At 32.8% G+C, this 22,958-nt stretch overlaps 1 protein-coding gene across 17 annotated transcripts in view; it reads left to right on the top strand.

The window, feature by feature from the left end:
- LOC143247124 (segment polarity protein dishevelled homolog DVL-3-like) overlaps positions 1 to 22,958 on the top strand; it is a 90,373-nt gene that overhangs the window by 1,398 nt on the left and 66,017 nt on the right. For 10 of the 17 annotated variants that reach the window (XM_076494671.1, XM_076494667.1, XM_076494664.1 and 7 more), the window contains exons 2-4: positions 10,321 to 10,390; positions 21,895 to 22,016; positions 22,152 to 22,222. In XM_076494671.1, coding sequence (XP_076350786.1) covers positions 10,321 to 10,390; positions 21,895 to 22,016; positions 22,152 to 22,222 — 263 coding nt within the window. Of the gene's footprint in view, positions 1 to 10,320; positions 10,391 to 21,879; positions 22,017 to 22,151; positions 22,223 to 22,958 lie in introns of all 17 variants that reach the window. The other 7 variants (XM_076494659.1, XM_076494661.1, XM_076494663.1 and 4 more) reach the window with 1 other exon arrangement.

Genomic DNA, 22,958 nt, shown 5'->3' with positions numbered 1-22,958 from the left:
ATTGTATTTGAGCATATGGCTGTGCTAAATATAAGTTAATTCTTGGAAATCTAGAACTGTTTCTGCATTCTTTGAGCCCTAAATTTCAGGATTTTAATAGTGGATTCAGCACTTTTTTTTCAAAGAATTAAGCACTGCAATTGCATAACATGTTACTAATTTCACATCGTATTTATCTTTTTCCCCAGGCTGAGTTGATCATTGTATGTGTTTAGACTTGGATATTACCAAAGGTAGTTAGTTGAGACAATACTGTCTAGTGGCTGTTGATATCGTGTGAGTGTTAGCATGCATACATTACTGTGAGATTCAATAAGTATATATTGGTGCATTGATTATCTGGACTGGTCCAGGGAAAAAAACAACAACAACAAAATTATATAACAGAAACACTTAACCCATTGTTTAACATAGATAACATTTTTCAGTATATTTTAAGCTCCTTGTTTTAAATTATAATCTGAAAAATTGTAAAAGTTGTCACAGTCATAATTGTAAAAGCCATCTGTGAATTAGTCAGTCACTTATGTTTGATTTCTTCAAATCTTTTAAGTTATGAGTCTAATTCTACTTTTTCCCCTGTAATACTTCCTCTTTTGATTGCCCATTGCAATTTGTTTTAGTTAAATTTAATTGCCAACACAAAAGCAAAGTTTGAATGGAAAATTTGGCTATTTTCTGTAGTTTTACAACATAAGCAATTAAGAAATAACATATACTATCCAGGAACAAAATTTGTATTACATAGTTTTATCAAGTACTAGAGAGAGTGCCATGTCTTTTGGTACATGGATTGCTGCACTTTTTATTGGACTGTTTCTCATGGAAGTTATTACTGAATTAAGCAAGGTATGTACCACAAAGTAGTGGTTCAAATTGCTTTTATTTATTTATTTCCACACACACACACACGTATTTTAAGCATGTCAGAAAGCCACATTTATATATTTATATTGCTGCTTATATTCTTCATTTGCACAGAATGTCTAGAAATTTGGCCATAAAACCTGCAGAAAAATCTGAATAAAGTTCTAGCCAGACTGAAAAGCTGATTTAAAAGTTAGAAAATCAAAAGTTTTGCTAAGTTTTGAGTCAGAATGACTAAGTTTTGGGCAAAATACCGACTGATTCTGGCACTGCTCATTTTATAATGATACCTGCTAAGTTATCTGCTCTCTGCACAGTTGTCCAAATTACTGAGATGGGTATTTAAAAATGCAATGAAATTACTTTTAAGAATATTTATTTAAAAAATACAATTTCATAAATTTTAATTTTTATATAAATGTTTGATTTTGAAAATAAAAAAATACACAGTCTAAGTTAATGCTTCTTGATATACCATATTGGTTGCTGGCAACATAAAGAGGTTTTGATGAGATCCAGTCCTTTACCATCCTACATAGAATTGACCAAGTAAAAAAAGTAAGGCTGTTTCAAAAATGATCTGGCAACCTCTGAACTTTGATCTTGTACCTTATTAATTGATATTACAAAACAAATTGTAACTTTGGAAATAGGGTAATCATTTGGTAGCATTGACTTCCTTCAATAACATGTGGCAGTAAAGTTTTAACACCTAATCTTGTGTCATTACATAATGTTGGAGGATCAAGATTTCTTGACAACATTATTTTAAGCCAGCCTTTAATTGCAGAATATGACCAGGCATTGTCAGTGGTTTAAGAAAATTTAGAAATTCATTTGGGCAATTTACAGCATCGACTGTAACTGGAACACTGACATTTAAGCTGTAGGTGAATCCTTATCTGGGGACTCTTTTGCAATAACTGATCATTTATTTCATGAACCATATCATTTCAAGATGCAAGAATTGCTCATTCCACAACCATTAATAATTTTGATAAGTATTAGGGAAACGATTATATTTACCTCTTCTATATCTGTAACTAAGATATCCATATATTTGGAATAATAATGAAGTTATTTGAATGATTGATTGGAAACAGTAGCAAATATCTTATTAAACTGTTTTCTTTTATATTACTGAAAATATTAAAAACAGAGAAAATTGGAATAATCATAAATTAACATGTACATTAAATGTTTAAAATAACAATATTGTAATGCTTTTATTGCTAACCAGTGATGTATAGTGTTGAGTATTATGAAAACAAGTGTGACATGAAGACAGAAACTGAATTAACAGCCAAAAATTGGGGACCATAGAATTTATTATACTAAATTTAGTAGTGATTGGTCAAACAGTGTGTGAGAAGTTAGCAAATGGATACACATAGAAATTTGCTTTTACATATCTAAATAGGGAAAGCAATGTGTATACATGTAGACTGAGAGTACAAATCATGACTTGCATTACAAAAAATGAAAATGCAGTCAATTTAGATAATGGTTTCTCATAATTTAGAATTGAACCAAGTTATTATATTGATTCAAATTTCAAAAATAAAGGCTTCCTTACATTATGAAAAAATTGTTTTTGGGTCAAAAAGATACAATCATTAGGGAATAAATAAGAAAGAAATTATGTCTGCTGAGATAAAATATTATTATGGTGTTACCAAGTAACAACAATGCTTTAATTTCACAGTAGCTGCAGAAATGTTTCACTTTTATAACAATGGTATAACTGCTAACTTCTCTTAAGTTGTGTAGCACTTTAGTCAAACTCTCAATCTTTTTTTATTTGAAAGAAGAAATTCATGCCATAATAATATAGTAATTTGAATTTTTCACTGTTCACCAAGTAGTCTTAAAATAACCTAAGTAAATAACACTTAATATTAATATATTCTGTAAATGACTAGTTATAATCAAGTGATTTCAAAGCTTAGATCTCTATGTATACTAATGTGATTGATGTGAAAATGAAAAGTTAATAATAGACATTTAAACATTTTAAATTAAAATTAATTATGATTATATTTAAAAAGAAAATTATAGCATTGTTAAGCAGGATGGCTGTATTTAGGATTTATTTTAAAAGTTATTATTTGTGAAGGGTTCTAGACAATGAAGTGTGTTTGTGTGAAAACTCATTTGTAAGTAAATAAGTTTTACATAATCAAAATACTAATTATTGTAACCAAAAAACAAAAAACATATATAATACTAATATGTGTTGAATTTACATAATTTACATTAAGACAGCTGTACTCCAACTTGCTGGAAGTCAGCTTTAGAAACATCATTTGTTCTCCACCATTTGTAAGTGACCAGTGAGTGAATGCTAAAACCAAAAATGGGGTGTCAATTCAAATTGGCTAGACCAACAAGGATCAGTGGTACATCAAATGATAGTTCTCTTCATGCTATACTTTGGTCTAACCAGTTTCATTAGATCCAGAAACATTTACTGTTTGAAAATACACAAAGAAAACTAAAAACATTTTAAATTGCTTTTAGCCATTGAATTTGTAGAAACAAGGCCCTACAATAAATTTTGTGGTGCAGATTACATAATGCATAAACCAATATATAGAAGTGTTTGCCCAAGTTGAATCAACAGCAAGCCAAAAACATGATTGGAGATAGTAAGCAGCTTATATGTTGTCCTGACAACAGTTTGGTATACATCATTTTGTTGGGTGTAGTTTATGATAAAAGTGGTATGAACAATGTGTCAGTTTCGTCATGATATGGCACAGAATGGGAAGAAGTTACTATTAATATGTATTTATTCCAAATTTCTCCTATACTTTTGTAGATATATGGCTAAATTCATATTTTTATTATTAACAGTTGGTTATTGACAATTTTCCTTTCATTTATCCATTTAATATGAATATATGTATATGAGATTGAAATTACTGGAAATCATTGGGACTACATTTTATCTTGCCTTGACACAGGTATCATGTAGTAACAGATTACCAGGTAAAGCAATAATCTGATATCAATCACTTACATTTTGTTTACATTGTTCCATTGGGAAGGTAGCGTGGAACAAAAAAATTGTGTATAGGTACAATTTTTAATTGTTTTTCATTAACTACACAATTGAACTTGCAATGTAAATCTACCAACTTGCAATTGTGGAATCTGATGATGAGATTTTTTTTGTATTATTGTCATTACTTAAAAAGTTACCAAATCCCTCCTCAGCTAAATTATAAAAAAAAAACTTTAGCACTGTAAATAATATAATTCCTACCTATTTACATCTAGAAAACTCACACAAGAGTAGTGTTTACAAGTTTGTCTCAAAGCACATAGCCAAATGAAAAAACTAATGTCAAACGTTGTACAAGTGGTTTCTAACGTGATAACAGGAAGTATGCCATTCCACTGGTTGAAGCATATGTTTATACAGATGCCATATCAATAAAAGTATGGATAATTTACATTTTTTCCTTATTCTAGGTAATAATATAAAAAAATCTTTCCCAAGAGAAGTTTAGCTTCTAAACAGTTGAAAATCAAGGTGATGAATGTCATGTTCAAAGTACACAAGTAGAAGAACTGTTTGATGAGAAAAAACTACATCAGATTAAAGCAGCTTCATCTTGGCCAAGAGTTAAATGTAGGAGATTAGTGAAATATTCTGGTTTATTACTTATTAGGCTTAATTATATTCAACATACTTTCATAGTTGGAATAATTGGAAACATTAATATCATTTAGTTGATGCTTGTTAGTGTTAAAATTAGTGTACTAAACTGAACAACTTGAATTAATTGGAAATAGAAAATCATAATGCCCCTATTTCATTTACTTGTTGTAGGATTAATTGAAAATAATGGTAATCAGAGACACTAACTTTGATTAACCTATTATTTTACTTGAAACTAACAATGTACGCATCCATACCAACAATATCATTAGAAAAATCCCTCATATCTGGTCTAACAAAAGCTACTGATGATGCCATTTTGAAAGATGAGGCCCAGAATAACTATTACATCTCAGATTTTCTTGTGTTTTGTAAGAATTTTAGCTGAAAAAGCTGGCAATCAAAATATGTTAAATATCAATATTGTAAGAAAGTTCCCACACATCAGGGAAATTTGAAATTTTTCAAGGTCAGGGAAAGTAAGGAAATTTTGGAAATTGTCAGATTTAAAAAAACAAACAAAAAACTTAATTGCTTCTCATTTGGCTGATGAACATTTGTTAGATATCCCTGTCCCACATAATGTTTCTTTTACTGGAAATACAACTTTGGACACTGGCTTTTATGCAGATACTTGATGGTAGACTGAAATATAATCATGAACGATAGTCCCTATTTTATTATTGTCTTCCACTTCAGAATAAATGAAAATGAGCCATAAAAGGAAAATGTGGCTTTTATTTTACTAGTACTAATGAACTGTCCTAATGTGAATTTGAAATTCTCTGATAACATTTTAATATATATAGAAGAACAGTCTGTTTTAGATACATCAGTACTCGTACATATTGGATCAAGTAGCTGCTTGTTAATTATTTAATTTATTGCAACAAGTTGCAAACTACTACTGTAAGGAACCTGGCTTACACATACATTGAAAACCAGTTAGGTTGATAAAAATTAAATGCTTCTTCTACTGAAGGCAGCAGAACTTGAAACTCACGTTTTAACCTTTTTGCAACAGGCACAGTATAATATACACAAGGTCTTCTACACATTTGCACATGGTAGACTTTTAGTAAAGATTACACATTTTTTATACACAAAAGTCAGATTATTTTAATGAAATATTTTTACTAAAGATTTGTTTGTGAAAATAGTCTGTTTTGTTACTAGTCTGAGTGCATAGTGATCTCATGTGATGATTAAAAAAAACAAATGCTTTGTCCCCAAAATTTCAAATGTTATTGTCTGTACTCTGGGTGGGATCTTTCACTTCATCAATCTCATAAACATCATAAAAAAATTAGGAAATAAGTATAAGTGATGCTGACTTTGGTATTGCCCTAGTTTTCAACTATGGTTTATTCAACTCCTGTTGAGTTATTTTGCTTGCATCATATTGGCCAGTTCAAATGTTGTTTCTGCTTTTTTGATATTTGCAGGAATGTCCACCTCTGCCTATTTCACTGTAACCATCTGTGTTCAGAGAACCTCAATCAAACGTTCTCCACCCACATATTCAGAAATTCAGTCTTCATGCCTGAAAGTTATCTGTTCTTTTGCCCAACATAGGAGTTTAATTAACTAAATCTCTCTGAAGACCAACTAAGGTCATTTATCAATGGAAATAACATACTTATCATTAGTGGTGTATAAAAAGAAATTTTAACTCTCCATCCTACAGTATCTACCATCATTTTGTGACTTGGGTATTTGAGATTCTTGCTGCTTTGCCTATGATGACTTTATATAAGGCTTCCTTATCCATTGTTTTTCAGTATTCCAAAAATTAGTATGTTTTTGACTCTTCAGTGCTATAAAGTCTGCTCAACTCCTTTTGTATTCTTCACCCCAAATGATCTTTTCGAATACTGAAGTGGTATATTACAATTGTTTTACATGCATTGTCTGATCCTCCTTTTGAGCCCTTAGCTTCATGTTCTTTGTTTCACCTTTTTTTTAAATTGTATTGTTTGTTGTTGGCTTGTGGATGTTGTAGTTGGAGTAATTTGCAATCCACTTATTATTCCACTTTTGTCTTGCTTTACCCTGGTATGTCTTTTCTTCCCAAGACTTTGGCAGCCAGGGAAGGAGAAAGATCCTTCTCATCAATCCCTTTGCTTGCTATTTTTCACCTTTATGATCAATCCAATCCTGATTGTGTGTTATGTCAGGGCCCTAAAGTGTAATGTTGGTCATACTAATTCATCTTGAGGTACTAGAAATTGATTGTTTATTCATTAAAATCTTTCATTTTCCATGAGTTATCTCCAATTTCTTTAAGGATATGGCTTCATAAGTTGATTCACATGGCTTGTTGTTATGGGAGAGGGAATCTTTTGCATATCTCATCTCACCAAATGTGTTGCATCTCTACGCCATTAGCTGTCTGGTTAAATTGCCCTCTGGAAGACATTTTGTGGGCTGGTTTGTGGATTACTAATAATATATTCTTATCTCATTTTTCACATGATCTGGTAGTTTACTCTTCTGAGGGTTTTTAACTATCACCGTGACACTTTTTTGACCACATCTGTTAAACTGTTGTAATGAATTTACTGTTATATGCTTGCTTTACTAACTACAGGTGTTTCAGTTTGATGCAAGTGATGTATGTTGTTGGATGTATATTGTACAAGTTCCACCTCTTCTCTAAATTTGTACAAGATTCTGGAGAGTGAGAATCAATAGCACAACAATATGTGGTTTGTTTTTGAACATTGTTGAAAGTTTGAGAATCTTTCATGATTGGTATATAAAACCGACACACCAAGAGACAGTTATTATTATTATTATTGATCAGCTACAGTCAGTAAACTATGATCTTTGGAAGTTAAAATTGTGATTAATGCTTATTTATTGGTAAACTACAGAACTTAACCAGAAACATTTATAGATTTTCAACATTATGAACAATTTAACTTCAAATGTTAGTATTTCTACACAGACATTAGATATCTACCTTTCTCTATGAAATTTCAGCTTGTATGGATGTGAGGCCAGCCAAGAAAAGACACTACATGCTTAATTGAAGTGTAATAGTATCAACTCAGAATTAATATTTTTTGTGGACCTGGATCATCAATAAAATATTCAGTTCTATACTGGATATATGATTCAAACTTGTCTGCAAATTTGTAAAACTGTTTATATATATCATTATTTGTAATAACCATTATTATAAATTGAATTGTTGTTTGTATATTAAAATATATTTGTGTTAGAAAAGAAAATCTGTGTGTATCAATCTTGCTGGCAAATATTATAAATTTGATAATATTGACTTCTAAATTAAACTCTCTAACTGTTTGAAAAATAATATATATAACAATAAATCAGAGGCTTTTCTGAGATAAATTATAATACATAACATTTTTACCATAGATGAGGATCTTCCTCAGTCACCTACTCTTATTTCCAGAGCCCCTTTATTTTTCACTGGGCTACTATAATTACTACAGGTTGCAACACATTCTCTAAAAATGGGATGTTGTATAAGATCATCTAGGCACCTAACTGATGGTATTACTATATTATTGTGGATCACCACATGTGGACTGTTATGAGTAAAGCTAAAGGAGATCCTGCCTATCCCTACCAGTCGTCGGGTTGATTAAGTCAGGATCAGTTTGCTTTTAAAAATCTGGGGAACATTGTTTACTTATTGCACAGTTTCCAGAGTACTGTTCCTCAGAACTTTCTAGTGCTTATTACCCTTTAGACTCTACTGATGGAGCTTGGGAAACCTTATCATCCTCAATTTTCAGTTGCTGGGTTGATGGGCAGAGGTTTTTTCTCTAGAATATTTGAGTGTGTTTCTCCATTCTTGTGGGCCTGGCCCTCCTAATTTGGTTCCTAGGTGTGTTTTCCCAGATGTTAGTAGGAATGCCACCAGCCTTCATGGGAGCCTACTCATAATCCCAGTTCAGATTTAACACTGTACTATCCAGTTGGGATATGCATAGCCCTTCTCCATAATAAATGTTGGTGTCCTATATTGTTTGTGGAAGGAGGTCCATTATCTCTTCATAATTTTGAATGCATAGTGGTCCCATCCTTGATAGTTGATTGAGCACAGGCTTCATGTCTATCATAATTCTAGGAGCAAATGGAATATTCCTTGCCCACATGGTTGGGGAGTGATGATGATGTTCATAACTTCAAACAGGGGGAGTTCTTTTGCTTTGGTTGAGTACATTATATATGATCCCATCATTCCAAGCCTAGGGTGTTACCTTTTGGACTTCTTCAGGTGTAGGAGATAGTTTGTCCATTTCAGTGTTGCTTACTTTCTCGTCATGATTTCTGGTAGCTCAGAATGCATCACTCTGTGGCTATATATTGAGATGTAATCAAATGTAATGTATATAACATTGTGGTCCAGTAACCCTAGCCAGCAACTTAAGATATAGGTACTATGATCCCTTAATTCCAACCCAGAGTTGAGGGACCTCAGCTGTCTGGTTGGGGCTGGCCTATGCTGATGATTACCTTTATTCCATTTCATTTGATGCAGGAACTAGGTTCTGTGTGAAGAACATACATGTTCTGTATGTAATGCAGCTCCCTATGTTTAGATGCTTTCTGTATAGATCATGCCTGCACCAGCCCCTCCACCTTCTCAGTGTGGGATACTAGCTATATTGTCAGCAGAGGTACATATGTTTTGGAAGTTAACATTTTCCTAAACTGAAAATGTATTTCCAACAATATTTGTCTCTACTGGCACTCTCTTGCCTTACCTCCACACTAAGATCTGGTTTATGTTTCAAAAAAGTGATTACATTATCTTAATGAGGTGCTTGTATACAGTACCTAGATAGAGGGCACATTGAAGCTGGTGGAGAATTTTACAAATTAGAATTTGTCAAGGGCATTCAAGTGGGATATAAAAGACTGGAACAAGTACATTCAGTGCTTAGATGGACAAAGAGTGGAAGCCATAGAGATCAAGAAATAGTTATATTCACAGTGGGGGTAAGTATTACTGGAAATACATTTTAAGTTTAGGAAAACATTAACTATTATAAACAGTAGTTTTTGGCTGTACTGTTGGTACTATGCTACTAAACTGATGCTACATTGTTTAGTGAACATTAATTCTACAGTAGTACTTGAATCTATGAACTGCCTCCTAGTGGCACAATGGTATGTCTTAAGATTCACACAATCAGAAACTGGGCTTAAATACCCATGGTGGGCAGAGCACAGATAGCCCATTGTGTAGCTTTGTGCTTAATTCTAAACAAACAAAAATCTATGAACTAGTGCTCACATGATCTGTAAGTGAGATATAATAATTCTTGAGTGATACTTTCACTAATAGTGTTGGCTAGAATGTTGACTTCAACTAATAATGTTGGTTTAATTTATCTAGTTGTATTATTTGTGGTTACTTTTGTATAATAATGTTAAGTTCTGAGTGAAGACTATAGGGATTTGGGACTACTGTGAATATTCTAAACTGATTGAACTTCATAAGTTATTATTTGGGTTATTGTCAGAAGTATTATTTATATTAAAGGTACCCAGCTGATGAATCTGTATATTGTAATCTTTATATTAGCTACACTTATTATCAGATTGATTTTTACTTTTGATCTAAATAGTTTGCTTTGGTCAGAAGTTAATATTGTAATTTTAATGTGAATTTTTGTAGTATCATTATATTGTACTAATGCCCTTGGAAAACTGACACAATTATACATAATATTGTATATTTGATATTGTATTTATCGTTATTTTGTCAGTTGAATCATTCTGATATATTGTAATTTCTTTAGAATGGTTAAGGAGGAGATTGTTGAAGATGATGCTAAACTCCCCTGTTTTAATGGAAGAGTGGTATCTTGGGTAAGTTTAACTAAACTTATAATTAAGTCAGTGATTCTTGCCTAAAAACAAGGTGGTGCAGCTGTTTGAAAAATGAGGAAATTTTCAATGACTGTGGCACTTAATTCTTTTAGGCACGATTAGAGTAAATTAATCTGCTAGTCCTTGGACGTGGTCAAATACATCAGTCATATAAGGGTTTGACTTCCTGACTTGAAAACTGTTACTAGATCTGAAATCAGTATCAAGATGACAGAGCCATGAGTTTGTACTTGCAAAACTCTGAACCATTCTATGAGCTGCTATGTTGTGGCTAATATATTGTAAATTATGCTACAAATTGCACTACACATTTGACTATAACTCCTAGGTACTACAGTAAAAGGTAAGAGTTGAGTAAAGAGTATTCGGCAGTTAAAATATTAATTATTTTTTTTACCAAATTAATATATTTATCCTGAAGGATTTCTGCACAGACTAAGTAGTACCCAAAAAATCATCCATTGAACTAAGGTAACAACTAAGTGTTACCAAGTGCAAAACTGTCATTATATTAGAATTGGGTTATTTTTTCAGAATATTTCTACTTGTAGATCTCTTTATAGGTCAAGCTAAAAAAGATTATTGTATGGTATTTTTCTTATTGAACTAACAGTGTCTGTAGAAGAGACTGTTTTATCATACCATAGAAATTGATATTAATTAATACTAGCACAGTTGACTATGGTAAGTAAGTTGTTTATTCAGACTAGTTGCTGATATGGTAACAGAGTCCATCAGTTCTGAACCTTTTTATCTCTGCAAACCCCTTGTGTAATGATAGTTTATGTAGTGAATCCATTTTAAGTAGTAATCAATTTTGTAAAATAAGAACTTTTGAATATGTTGAATTTATTTAAAATAAAAAAATTCTGTAACACATTTATAATAAAATCTGAATCTCTGTTATTGTCATCAGTTTGCAATAAGCACCCAGTAACATTGAAATATAATTCTTGAAACATAAAGAAATAAAAAATAAAACCATTTTACTGAAACTAAAGAAGAGTTTTTCTGAGCTTGTTTTGAAGAACCCTGTGCTTTAAGGTTTTGGCTCAATAGAAAAGAGATACAGTTTTAAATATGAATCTGCATCAGCTTGTTTCTTTCCATACTTGTTTAAATTATTGCTAAGAACTGTACAACCAGGAAAGTTAAAAATACACCATTAAGAAATATTTCTCTCAAATCTCTAGGAGGATTACAGATAGTAGTTAGATGTAATTCAAAGGACAATAAAATTTAATTATAAATAGATATATACTAATATGAACATGAAGCTAGTTAGGATAAACAAGTGTAGTTTCATGTTACAATTTGAGGTCATTCTAGAAAGCAAAAAAGATATTTTAAATTTATTTCGATTTATGTATTCATTAACAGAACTTTGGTCAGCAATTTTACATTTATCTATATATAGGATACTTTCTTTATGATTTCACCATCTAGCAGTTTCATTAATTATGAAAAAAAAGAGGGGGTATGTGATTTACAGGTTTGATGAGTATTTCCAGATGATAGTCTTGTCTAAGATCATAAAATTTTTGTGACTGAACAACATGATGATCAGAATTAGTTTTGATACTAGTGGGAGGGTAGAGCACAGATAGCCTATTATGTAGATTTGTGCTTACGAACAAACAAACAAAAGAAATGTACAAGATTGTACCAAAATCATTTGAGATCTTTCAAGATTTTATAAAATCCTAGAAAAGATATATGCAAGTTTTTAAGATTTTAGTATTTTTGTTACATAATTGTAATAAATTCTTAAAGGATCTTGATAAATATATTATTAAATTGCTTAAGGGTCTGATAAAATTTTGCAGGATTTTTGTAAAGTTACTTCTAAGATTTTAGCATTTACAAACAGTTGTTTTTGTACCTTTATTAAATTTATTGACTTTTTGTATTTAATAGCAGGATTTAGTCTGTAAAGATTGTCATTCTCTTGAAACTTGAGCTCACTTAATCAGTCTGGGATTCAACCACATTTGTGTTGGTTGTATTACATCCTGATTTAATGAGCTTAAAAATTCAAAGGAGTACTATGTAGAACCACCCCTGATATATTGTACCAGTAGCTCAAACATGTGCAAGAAATAATATAAAATGTTTAATAAGTACTTGATATTATATTTTTTTAAAAACTATTAAAGAGCCCATCACCCATAATAATAACTCATTCTTTTATTCCCACAGGTAAATGTAACTTTGTTGTAAGTACTTTTCTATAAAATATATTCTGATACAGTGCTATGAAAGTATTTTCACATAGGTAAACACTTAAATGCAGCAAATATCTGTAGTGGACATTTTTGTTTGTATGCTGATTTTACCATTTCAAGTAAAATTCCTTGCTTTTTTTTCTGAGTGTATACAATTATTAAAGTGCCAGATTCTCAGTTATGTAATTCAAATTCTGACCTTCGTACAGCAATATATACGTGCTTTTTATTTAAGGATAAATAAGTCTATTTATTATTTAACAATATTTTTCTTTCTCTCTTTTTTTTCAGTGTGCAGGTCTTTCTATTTGCAACTTTTCTGTATTTATGTTTATACTATAGCTTTTGATCCATATTGTACAATGATTTTATGTTCTGTAAAGAAAAATTCATAAGTACATAATTATAATAATACATATGTAAATATAGAAAAGACATTATATTAATACTTACTAAATGGCTGCTACATTTTCTCTCTCACAAAATGTTTTAAATTTTTGGATGCAGTTTCAGAATATTCATAATCAATCAAATAAGATGTAGTTGTAAGTTTTTCTCATTAAAAGGCTTTTAATGCGAATATTCATAAAACTTAATTTCCACCATGTGAATGTTACAAAATTAATCAACAAAGCTTTCATTGTAATTATTAGCCCAGTTAAATAAAAATGTTGACATCTAATGATACTATACAGTAAGGTAAGAATGTCTAACTGGTATGTTTTAATTAATGTTTGAAGAAATAGAAAAGAATAATACAGCTATTACTTTTTGACAAAATGGGTGGAATTGGATTTGGTCCTTCTGATCTTCTTGCCTTGATCCATAATACTCATGTACAAAAAATCATTAATTCCTGGAAATAATATAGTAGGTACATGTGATGACTACATATCATAATATGAAACCACAACTGTCTTTTAAAATGTATTTTAAATCTTGAATCTCATAACATTATACACTTATAATTTATTATTTTAATTTTATTTACTTTCCGATTGTTTCTAACTAGCATTAAAGAAGTTGCAATGATGCAGCACATGTACACTCATCTTACCATATCCAATAGTATAAAATTGGTCTTTACAAAATGCAACTATTTTAGTTCTGTACTAATGGACAATTATTCTGTAGAATATAATTTCATTTCAGTTGTGTTACCTTAGTATGTATATATTATTACTATTTACACAAAAATTCTTAAATTTGTTATTTTTCTTAAAATGTAGAACAGTAAATATAAACATAGGAAACAATGATCTCTTTATATATAAAGTTACTGCTTGCTTGTAATTTGCTAAGCCTTATCAGATTTTGCACATGGAGGATGTAAAACATTTTTTTAGGTTCTTTATATATATTTTGAAATTTAAAAAAATCATGAACTGCTGTGTCAGTACCACAGAATTCTACTACAATTTATCAGTCTTAGTTACTGTATTTGGGTCTAAAATATATTTCCAGCTTCGTTATCTGTTACCTCTCCACTTCAATTCTGCCATGAAAAGAAAGGTTTTCCTGTGCAAGGGTAAAAAAACTTTTGGGAAACATTCTAAGCTCTTGATTAGTTATTAACATATCATAGAGCAAAGTAGGTATATGTGAACATGTATTTCTAAAAAACTGAAAGGTGGGTGGGGCCACCTTGGTTGATTCACTAAATATAGTAATATCTCATGAAACTGAAAAGATAGGATGTTCTTTTTTTCTATTCTAGCATGGCAAAAGTAAGTGAATTCTATATGAATGTAGAATCAGATTTCATACATCTTCTAATATTTGTTGATGTGGAAATACTTGTACAGTTTCACATTTTGCAATGCCCTATCCACATTTGAATCAGATTTCATGGTGTGTTATATTTTTGGCCATGACAGTGAAATGTTTTTTTTTTCAAATCCATGAGAATTCATCAAATTTTTAATCCTTCAAATCATGTTAAATTTTTGGGTTCTACAAATATATAATTTTCCTAATAACTCCTGTTATAAGTATTTTACTGTCTGTCACTGGAAGTTCAACCTCTATTGTGGTAATTGTCATGTAGCATACAGAAATTTTGTGGTCATAGACTGTGGAGCTATCTTAACATATCATCCTTGTTTCATATATAAATTTCATCATGTGGTTTCTGAGAAAAAGTATATGTAAGTATCATAACATTTGTAAAATATTGCACTCATGATGATGCAATAAGACTGAAACATGTGGAGTGTATGAAACTGGAAGGCATCATTCAAATATACATCTCTACAGTTTCAGACCCGTAAGAAGTAGCTTTATCAATTTTTTTGAAGGCAGCTGAAATACTGCATTGTCTAATGGGCCTGATTTTGAACTTGGACATTCCATCTGAAAACAGTTTTGGTCCTGCTGTCATCTATCTCAAACTGCTAGTGTATGAAGGCCAGTTTTAAAGTTCTGAATCACTGAGACCTTTCTAGTGTATTAAATTACACATCTATTTGCAGCAACAAGACGATATCAATGAGTGCCAAGTGGAAATCAACTAAAGCTGTAGATGGTATCCTTCATTCTAACAATTACTACTGCAAAATACCATGTATGTGAGGAGGATTGGGATTGGATGAACCTCTGCTTTAATATCAAAGTTATATTGGTCACTGCTTATTTCTCTTGTGCCTCAGGGAAGCCAGCATGGTTCTTGTTTTACTCATTAATTCCAACAAATATATCAGTCCACTTATCCAGTTGATCACAGAGACTGGAATTGTAATCCTCAACTAACAGTAATAGGTAGACTGGGAGAAGAGTATGAGTTTTCAAAATGGTATGATGGAAATGACCTTAGCATTACAGCTAATATGGCCTACCATATTTCCTGTGCCATTGACCATTACAGCAGGAAGCAAACTAGTGATTTTGCACAATTGTAAAGTAATATTGGGACACTGCCCCTGCCAGATGTATTGCAACCATTGCTAACTGTAAACCTTGTACATTGATTCAACAACCACAGTGCATGAAGTCAAAGTGCAAGATCATGTCCATTTTAAACCATATCTTACAAGTTGAATATTTGAAAGTACTGCAATTATCTCTTCTAAATATAATCAAATAGCTCACTGTCCCTCATTACATTTAGATTGACTGTGGAAGGACTTCTCACCAAAATTAATTTGATGCACAAGCAAAATAGCTAAGAGTTCCATAGTACATTTACACCAGTATGCCAATCCCAGATCCTAGATCTGTAACCACGATCTTCATTCTGTATTTCATGGAGCCCATACTTATTTGAAGATGTGCCTCTCTTGTGTCCATTCTGTCACAATTCACAAGGATGATTTTCATGTCTATCTGCAAGAATGGTTGCTTTACTCAGAATGCCAACATTGAAAATGTTTGTGAAAATCCTTTGTTCACCAGGAATTTTGTAGCTCTGTATTGCATGTTTTCTAAGTTGAGTTTGGTCACCAACTAAATCAATATGGACAGAGTTAGGCTGACCAGTACCTCTCTCTGAACAAACTGATTGTTGTGCCTCTCTGAGTCAGTGGCCAAAACCCATCTTTGACTCCATTACTGTCATAAAACTTCCATCACAGCAACAACTGCTCATTGCCACAGTCATTACTGACCCTACTACACTTTTTATGCAGTTGTTTGAGATGGAAGTGTCTTTCTATCATGCTACTAGATATATGTTAATCTGCGTCCCACAACAGATGGAAATGAGTGGGTCTTCCCCATCCCACTCAAAGCCATATTTAAGGAAGGTACAGTACTGGCTGTCTCAGCTATGATGGATAATAACCAGTTTGCATTCCAGAACATACCTGCCATCAGCAAACACTTATAGCTATTCCTCAACTTTCACTTTGCCCATCTGAGCTTATTGAAGTCATTTACTCACTTAAATGCTCATGGCAGTTGTTGTCTTTGTGACACTCTCAACCCACGTCAATTCACCCTTTAACCTTGTGCTTTATATAAGCACTTCAGTCAGATAATGTAACCACTTTTTTTCTTGACAAAGAGTTGGTCATGGTTTTCTCTGAAGTACTGTGCTTCTTTATATTTTGGATTGTGATTTTGATATTGCCTTGTGAATTTCCATATAGTTATAATTTCCTAAAACAAACAAAAGTTAATATTGTTTTTAGACATGAATTTCTGTGTTACTGTTGTCAGTTTGAAGACTCATTAGATCTTTATTTTGTCTTCTGTTATTTAGTGTCTCTCTTCAGACAGAGGGGGTAATGACTCTTAACTTAGGTTGTCTGTGATTTGATCCATTATGAGATGGAAACATACTTTCATCCCAGGGGTCTTTCTCATGGGGTATCCAAGGCTGTTTTTTTTTATGATCCAGGATATTCTGGGGAAATTTGGTCTCTGTTTTTATGGTGCCTTTCTTCACTAAGTCAGCTTCTCATGAGGCCAATTTAGATCAACCACCTCCTGCTCCTTTTCTTTGATTAATCATTTGTATTTGTGAGAATTTGGGGCTTTTCTCAGTTGACTTTGAGTCTACTCCTTCCTTGATGGCATAAAATTTGTGGAAAGGGAGGTGAGACTACTGAATTTTTTTTCTTCCAACACCTGATATTGATGGTTCAAGCTTGGAGATAACTTTGTTATTATGTGATAGGATAGATATACCTTGTAACCTCCATTTATCTGGTTGCATGCTTTGGTTTTACCACCACTCTGTGGATGTATATTTTGATTCCACATATTAGATTTGCTTTTTGATATACAAGGTTTCACAGTGGACCCTGTGATCACTTTGAACATATCACAATTTCATGTATTTGTTTGATCCCCACTTTTATTTGAGGTTTTCTTCCTCCCAAAAACTTGTACGTTGTTGGGATTTATTGAGTAGATGCCTTCTTGGAAGGTGTCCTTCTACTTGCTGTGGTCCTCGGTGAGTTACATGAGGGTCCATTTGTTTATTTCTTGATGTTCATGGACATCTCAAGGGCATTGGAGTCATGAAATGATGTCACACATTTGCATTTGCTCTTGTTGTTGTTGGTCCCTAGACTTTCTATGGCTCCTGCTTTTAGTCAGGGCATGACTATGCATTTTATGTTTCAACTCCATCTTCATTTCCTCACTTTATGGATACTCAGATTCAGTTCTTAGTTTTAAGACTCTTCCACTTGGGTTGACTATCTAAGTGTCTTCCGTTGGTGGGTTGGGTTTGTATGAGTGAGATTACTACAGTTGATAAACACCTGGTATTTCTTCACAGCAGATACATGGGTACTTCAGGTTATGGCATAAGGGTTGGTCATTCCATTTATTTCTCCACCTCTGTTATCTTCTCAGTCTGTGGTATTACCACTCCCTACTCATTAGTGGACTGTGAATTTTCATTCCTGGGCTTTCAACGAGTTCTTGGTCACACTGAGAGTCAATCACATATATTTGTTGTGCCCAGGACAATAGGAGATTGGTTGACAGTCATTGATCTTTCTCATATCAACCAATTTTTTATTCTTCCAGGTTCACACTGGAGTCCTTTGTTAGCATTCTTCACCAGGTCTGTGGATGACCAAGTTCAATGTTGCTAATATATTTATAGTGGATTCATCCTACCATTATCTACATTTCATACATAGGAGTTAGATTGTACCCTTTGGTCTAGCATCTTTACCATATTTTTCCTGCAGGATCATAGGGGATTTTCAACATGTTTTAAGTTAGCCCAGCTAACCCAACTCGCATCTCACTGTAGGCTATGAAATAAGTATTTGGGTTCTTACATGGGTGGTTCTATCTCTTGAAAATCTGTGCATCCCTTAAATGTCTGATTCCTAGAGGATGATCACATATACAGTCCATTTATTGGTCACTGCATGACCAGTGGATCAGAAATTCCAGTCCATATGATCATCCAGTCTCCATCTTAGTTCTCAAGTGGTTGTTGGATTGGTTCAACACCAACAAGTCTCATTTTTTCACGTGTTGCTTCCAGAATGGGGTGTTTATATTGAAGGTCAGGAATTTGAGGGTATATTGGGGTTCTTTCCATCATTTCCACAGTGGTCTCTTAACTTTTCTGCATGGAAACACATGCTTGTTTTTGAGATATTTGTTTTCAAACTTTAGTTATTTCTTATGGGGATCACTCCCATTCTGTTATTTCTCTGGCTTGACATTTTCCTGGGGTGATGAATTTCATAGCAAGTCACCTGTCTTAACCAAGTTGATTTCTTCCGACCAAGTTTTTCATATGTTTTCTTCTCAGTTTGGGCCTCTGGTGATCAAAGTATCTGTCACTTTCGCATCTCAACTACAGGCAATAGATGCATTCAGTCCAGATTGGATGGGATTGCACTTCTGAGCCTTTCTCTAATTTATCTGTTATTTAGCATTCTGGCTATGATTCAGTTCTCTACTTGAGAGGTGTTAGTAGCCCTGCAATGGCTGGTCTTACCATGGTTTTTTCTTATTCAGTATTTTCAAGTGGCTTCACATCTGGCTCTTTTTTTTTTTGGTCAACTCTGTTGAGACAACCTTGAACAACATTCTACACCTATACTTTTCCAGGCTTATTGGGGTTTAACTTCTAAAGTTGACTTGTGGGTACCTCTTAAGAGATTTGAACCCATTTCACCCAGACATGTCCACCATCTCATTTTTTTTATTTAGCTCTAGCTTTGTCTCTTATTGTTTTATATAAGGTAGCTTAATCAACTACTTTTCATTATTTTCAACCTTAAAAAGTTTTTGTACACTTCAGTGATATCTAGCCTTCTCCAGTCATTTAGTCCTTCTTCCCAAATTTACTTTTCATTTACTTAACTAGGATATTGCTTTGTTTCAATGTTAATTTGAGCCTTTAGCTTCATGCACCATGCATCACCTTTCTCTTGATGGGTAAGTTTGTTTCTGCTGGCATGTGAATGTAGGTTGTTGTTTGCACTACATGTGCACAGGATTCTTTGTCACCCCACTTTGTTCCTGCTGTACCTGGATAGATCCTTTCTCCCTAATTTTCTGGCATAAAGGGAAAGAGATTCATCCTTCTCATCAATTCATTTGCCAGCTGTTTCTCACCTCTGCAACTGATCATACAATGTTCATTTGTTAGGTCCTGTTAGAGCCTGAGGTAGTTTGTGGCATGTACTTATTATTTTAGAGGCAATAGTGCTCAACTATGTATTCATTGAAATCCTTCAGCTTATCAATATTTATCCCCAAAGTACTTTGACAAGGTACATTTGCAAGTCTCCATTTTGGTATCCTGAACTTTATTTACATCTAACTAGATTCATCACTTTTTTCTGTCTTTTGCTACCCATTTTAATTACCTGCTGGAGATATCAGATGGGTGGATGTGGCCTTCTCTCACATTCTTTACATTATCTAGCAGTTTCTTCTTTATGTGTTTTTGACTACTTCCCTGAGGCCATTTTAATAACATCTGCTAGATTCTAAGGAGTGAGTGTTCTTTGTCCTCCCCTTGTCTCTTTCATTTACAAGGTCCCTTTTTTTTTCTCAAGAGATCCTACATTGTGACAACTGTTCCTCAGATTGGCATGCTTTCACAAACCCATTTTCACACTAGGGCCAAATTTAACCATACTTATTACTAGTTGCAACAGGCTCTGTAAAAATGAGTTGTTTCATGGGACTCTCTAGGTATCATCACATTCTGTTGGACCACCACTTATTGGACTAAAGGAGTAAAGCTTGTCCCTACCAATCAATGGATAGAATAAGTCCGGATCAGTTTGCTTTAAAAAAAATTTAGGTAACTTGTTTCATCTCTTGCACTGAGACACAGGACTCTCCAATACACATTATTTCCCAGATTCCTACTAATGTAGCTGGGAAGTCCTTACAACACCCACTTTCTAGCTACTGGAGTGGTGGACAGAGGCTTTTTTTAAGTGAATTCCTCCATCCTTGGAGAAATGGCAACTTTGCAGACCTTCCTACCTGGCTCCCTGGATGTTTTACCCAGATGCTGGTAGAAGAGACACCAGCTTTCCTGGGATTCTGGTCATAGTATTGATTCAAATTTGATGCTAAACTATCTAGTTGGGATATGTTTTGCCCTTTGTTTTGATCAATATTAATTTAGTATATGATTCATGGAAAGAGGTCCACTATCTCATAATTCTAAACACAGAGTGGCCTCATCCTAGGTCCTTGACTTAAGCAGTGTTTCATGTTATTTTCATAATTCCAGAATTCTTGCAAATTGCCTTCTGATTTATCTCTGGTATGAGAGTTTGGCATGAGGGTGTTGCTCTTAAGATTTCATTGTCATAAAGCCCAACTCTTTCTTGTGGAATCACAGAGCAGTGAGATAGATGTATACCACATCTTGTTGAGAGCTCCTGCTGTATCCTTGTCCTAGACTGAAATGGGTTAAAGGTTTTATTAAAAGTGAAACTTTAGTGAAAGTTAAACAAAAACAAGAGGAAAAAGTTAAGTAAAACACTCTGTGAAAATTACCCCATATTAAGTGAACACTGCTTTATACTATAGATATTCTGTGCAAAATCCAAGATCACCCTTTGACTCTCCTTCAAATCTACAATCGTGTCAAACCTTGAACAGTGGAGCCAATGCTATGCTTTAAGTTAGCTAACATTTAATGTGAGCAGACCTCAACCCCTCCCACACAAAGTGAGTGAGAGGACAAAGGAGGTGCATATGAGTTGTACAAACTCAACTGGAGATAAAAGTACAAAGAAATGTGGCAGAAACTCAAAGTTTGAGTTGAATGCTTACTAAATCTCAATTATGTAAATAACAGAAATCAAGCAAACAATTAATTTATTGAAATGTGTATACATTCTTTAAATACCTGTAAACAATTTTTAAAATATATGTTAAATCTATTTTCCAAAGCCCAAACATTCTTAAATATGTTAATAAACCCTAAATTTCTAACACAAAAACAGTGATTGGATTTTGTTATATCAGTTAGTTGGTGGGGAGTGAATATCAAAGGTAATTCCATTTCCAACAAGAATAACTTGTAAGAGAATCAGATATGCAGGCTTCAAAAATAACTTAGGTAGTCAATTCAAGGAACTTGAAGCTAGTAACACATTTTAGCATCTCTGTTTGTCAGACTGTAGAGCTTTAGGAAATAATATGTTTAAAATTTTGCTTTTTAAGAAAACAGGTGGAAAACATACATTGTCTTTCATTCTACAGTTCTATTACAGCCTATTCAGGAAAATGCTGACATAAATGATGCGAGTAATATTGTGTATTAATGACTTTGTGCATATTAATATTCAATAGAATTTTCTGTTTCAGCTTGTTACAGCAGAAGGCAGTAATGCTTCTGATGGAACTTCTCAATGTACTGATAGATCTGACATCAGAAGTTCAAAGGATAAGACAGGAAGACCTCATGATCTGAGACCACCATCTTACCAGTAAGTATCAGTTCTAAATTTTTTCATTTCAAATACTAGTCAAATTCTTTTGTGATGTTAGAGTAAATATTGTGCATAAGCAAACTGTTACACAGGCTATTTAATGTTTTACTGATATGATTTATGTTTATACAGTAGCCATTTGGTGGATAGCCTTTGCGACTCAACATGTACAGAGACAGAATCGGTCATTAGTTCAAGAAGAGGTAGGTTTTTGGTATTTATTACATGTGTAAATAGAATTAATCTGTGGATACCTGAAGAGTATGCTATAGCATATTACAAGTTGTTTCCAGAAAATATGAACCAGTTTGACAATTGTGGACACTTAACATTTTTACGTGTCTGGTTGAAATTGTTTGTGCCATTGAAGCAGATGGTTGGAAGTTATTTCTTACTTATTATGTATTCTCTGATTTTTCAGCTACAATTCTTTCTTTACAAAATGAAATATAAATATTCAAATTATTTGTTATTATTTTTAGCTTTTGCTGAGATACAAAAGTACAATTTAAATTGGTTGTTTCTTTTTTATTAAATGTTAAGCATTTGATAAAGGTTTATGTGGATTACAAAACCTTAAGCCACCTCTTAGGAGTGTTAAGAGTCTAATGGCAATTTTAAACCAATACTACAACATGAGGGATCAACCTAGTGTGGCTGTTTAATGCTCTCAATATCTGATTTGGGTATCATTTTTGAAATTTGTGTTTTGATGATAAATATAGAGGGAAAATTTTCAAAATAACTGGTCATTGAATGCTGTAACTATTATATTATCATTAACTTGAAAGCACAATGCATCCTAATTATTACAACATTTTGTTTCATGACTTTGCATACTCCTATATAGAGCAGTATATGAAATTGGCTATATTAATTAGCAAGTTGATTATTAATTGTGATTATATGTATTGTGCTTTCAAGTTGACTAATGTTTCT

Source organism: Tachypleus tridentatus, chromosome 3 (assembly GCF_004210375.1).
Source record: "Tachypleus tridentatus isolate NWPU-2018 chromosome 3, ASM421037v1, whole genome shotgun sequence".
Classification (NCBI taxonomy): domain Eukaryota; kingdom Metazoa; phylum Arthropoda; class Merostomata; order Xiphosura; family Limulidae; genus Tachypleus; species Tachypleus tridentatus.
Note: the sequence above shows the minus strand (reverse complement) of the source record. Positions and strands in the feature narration are given on the sequence as shown.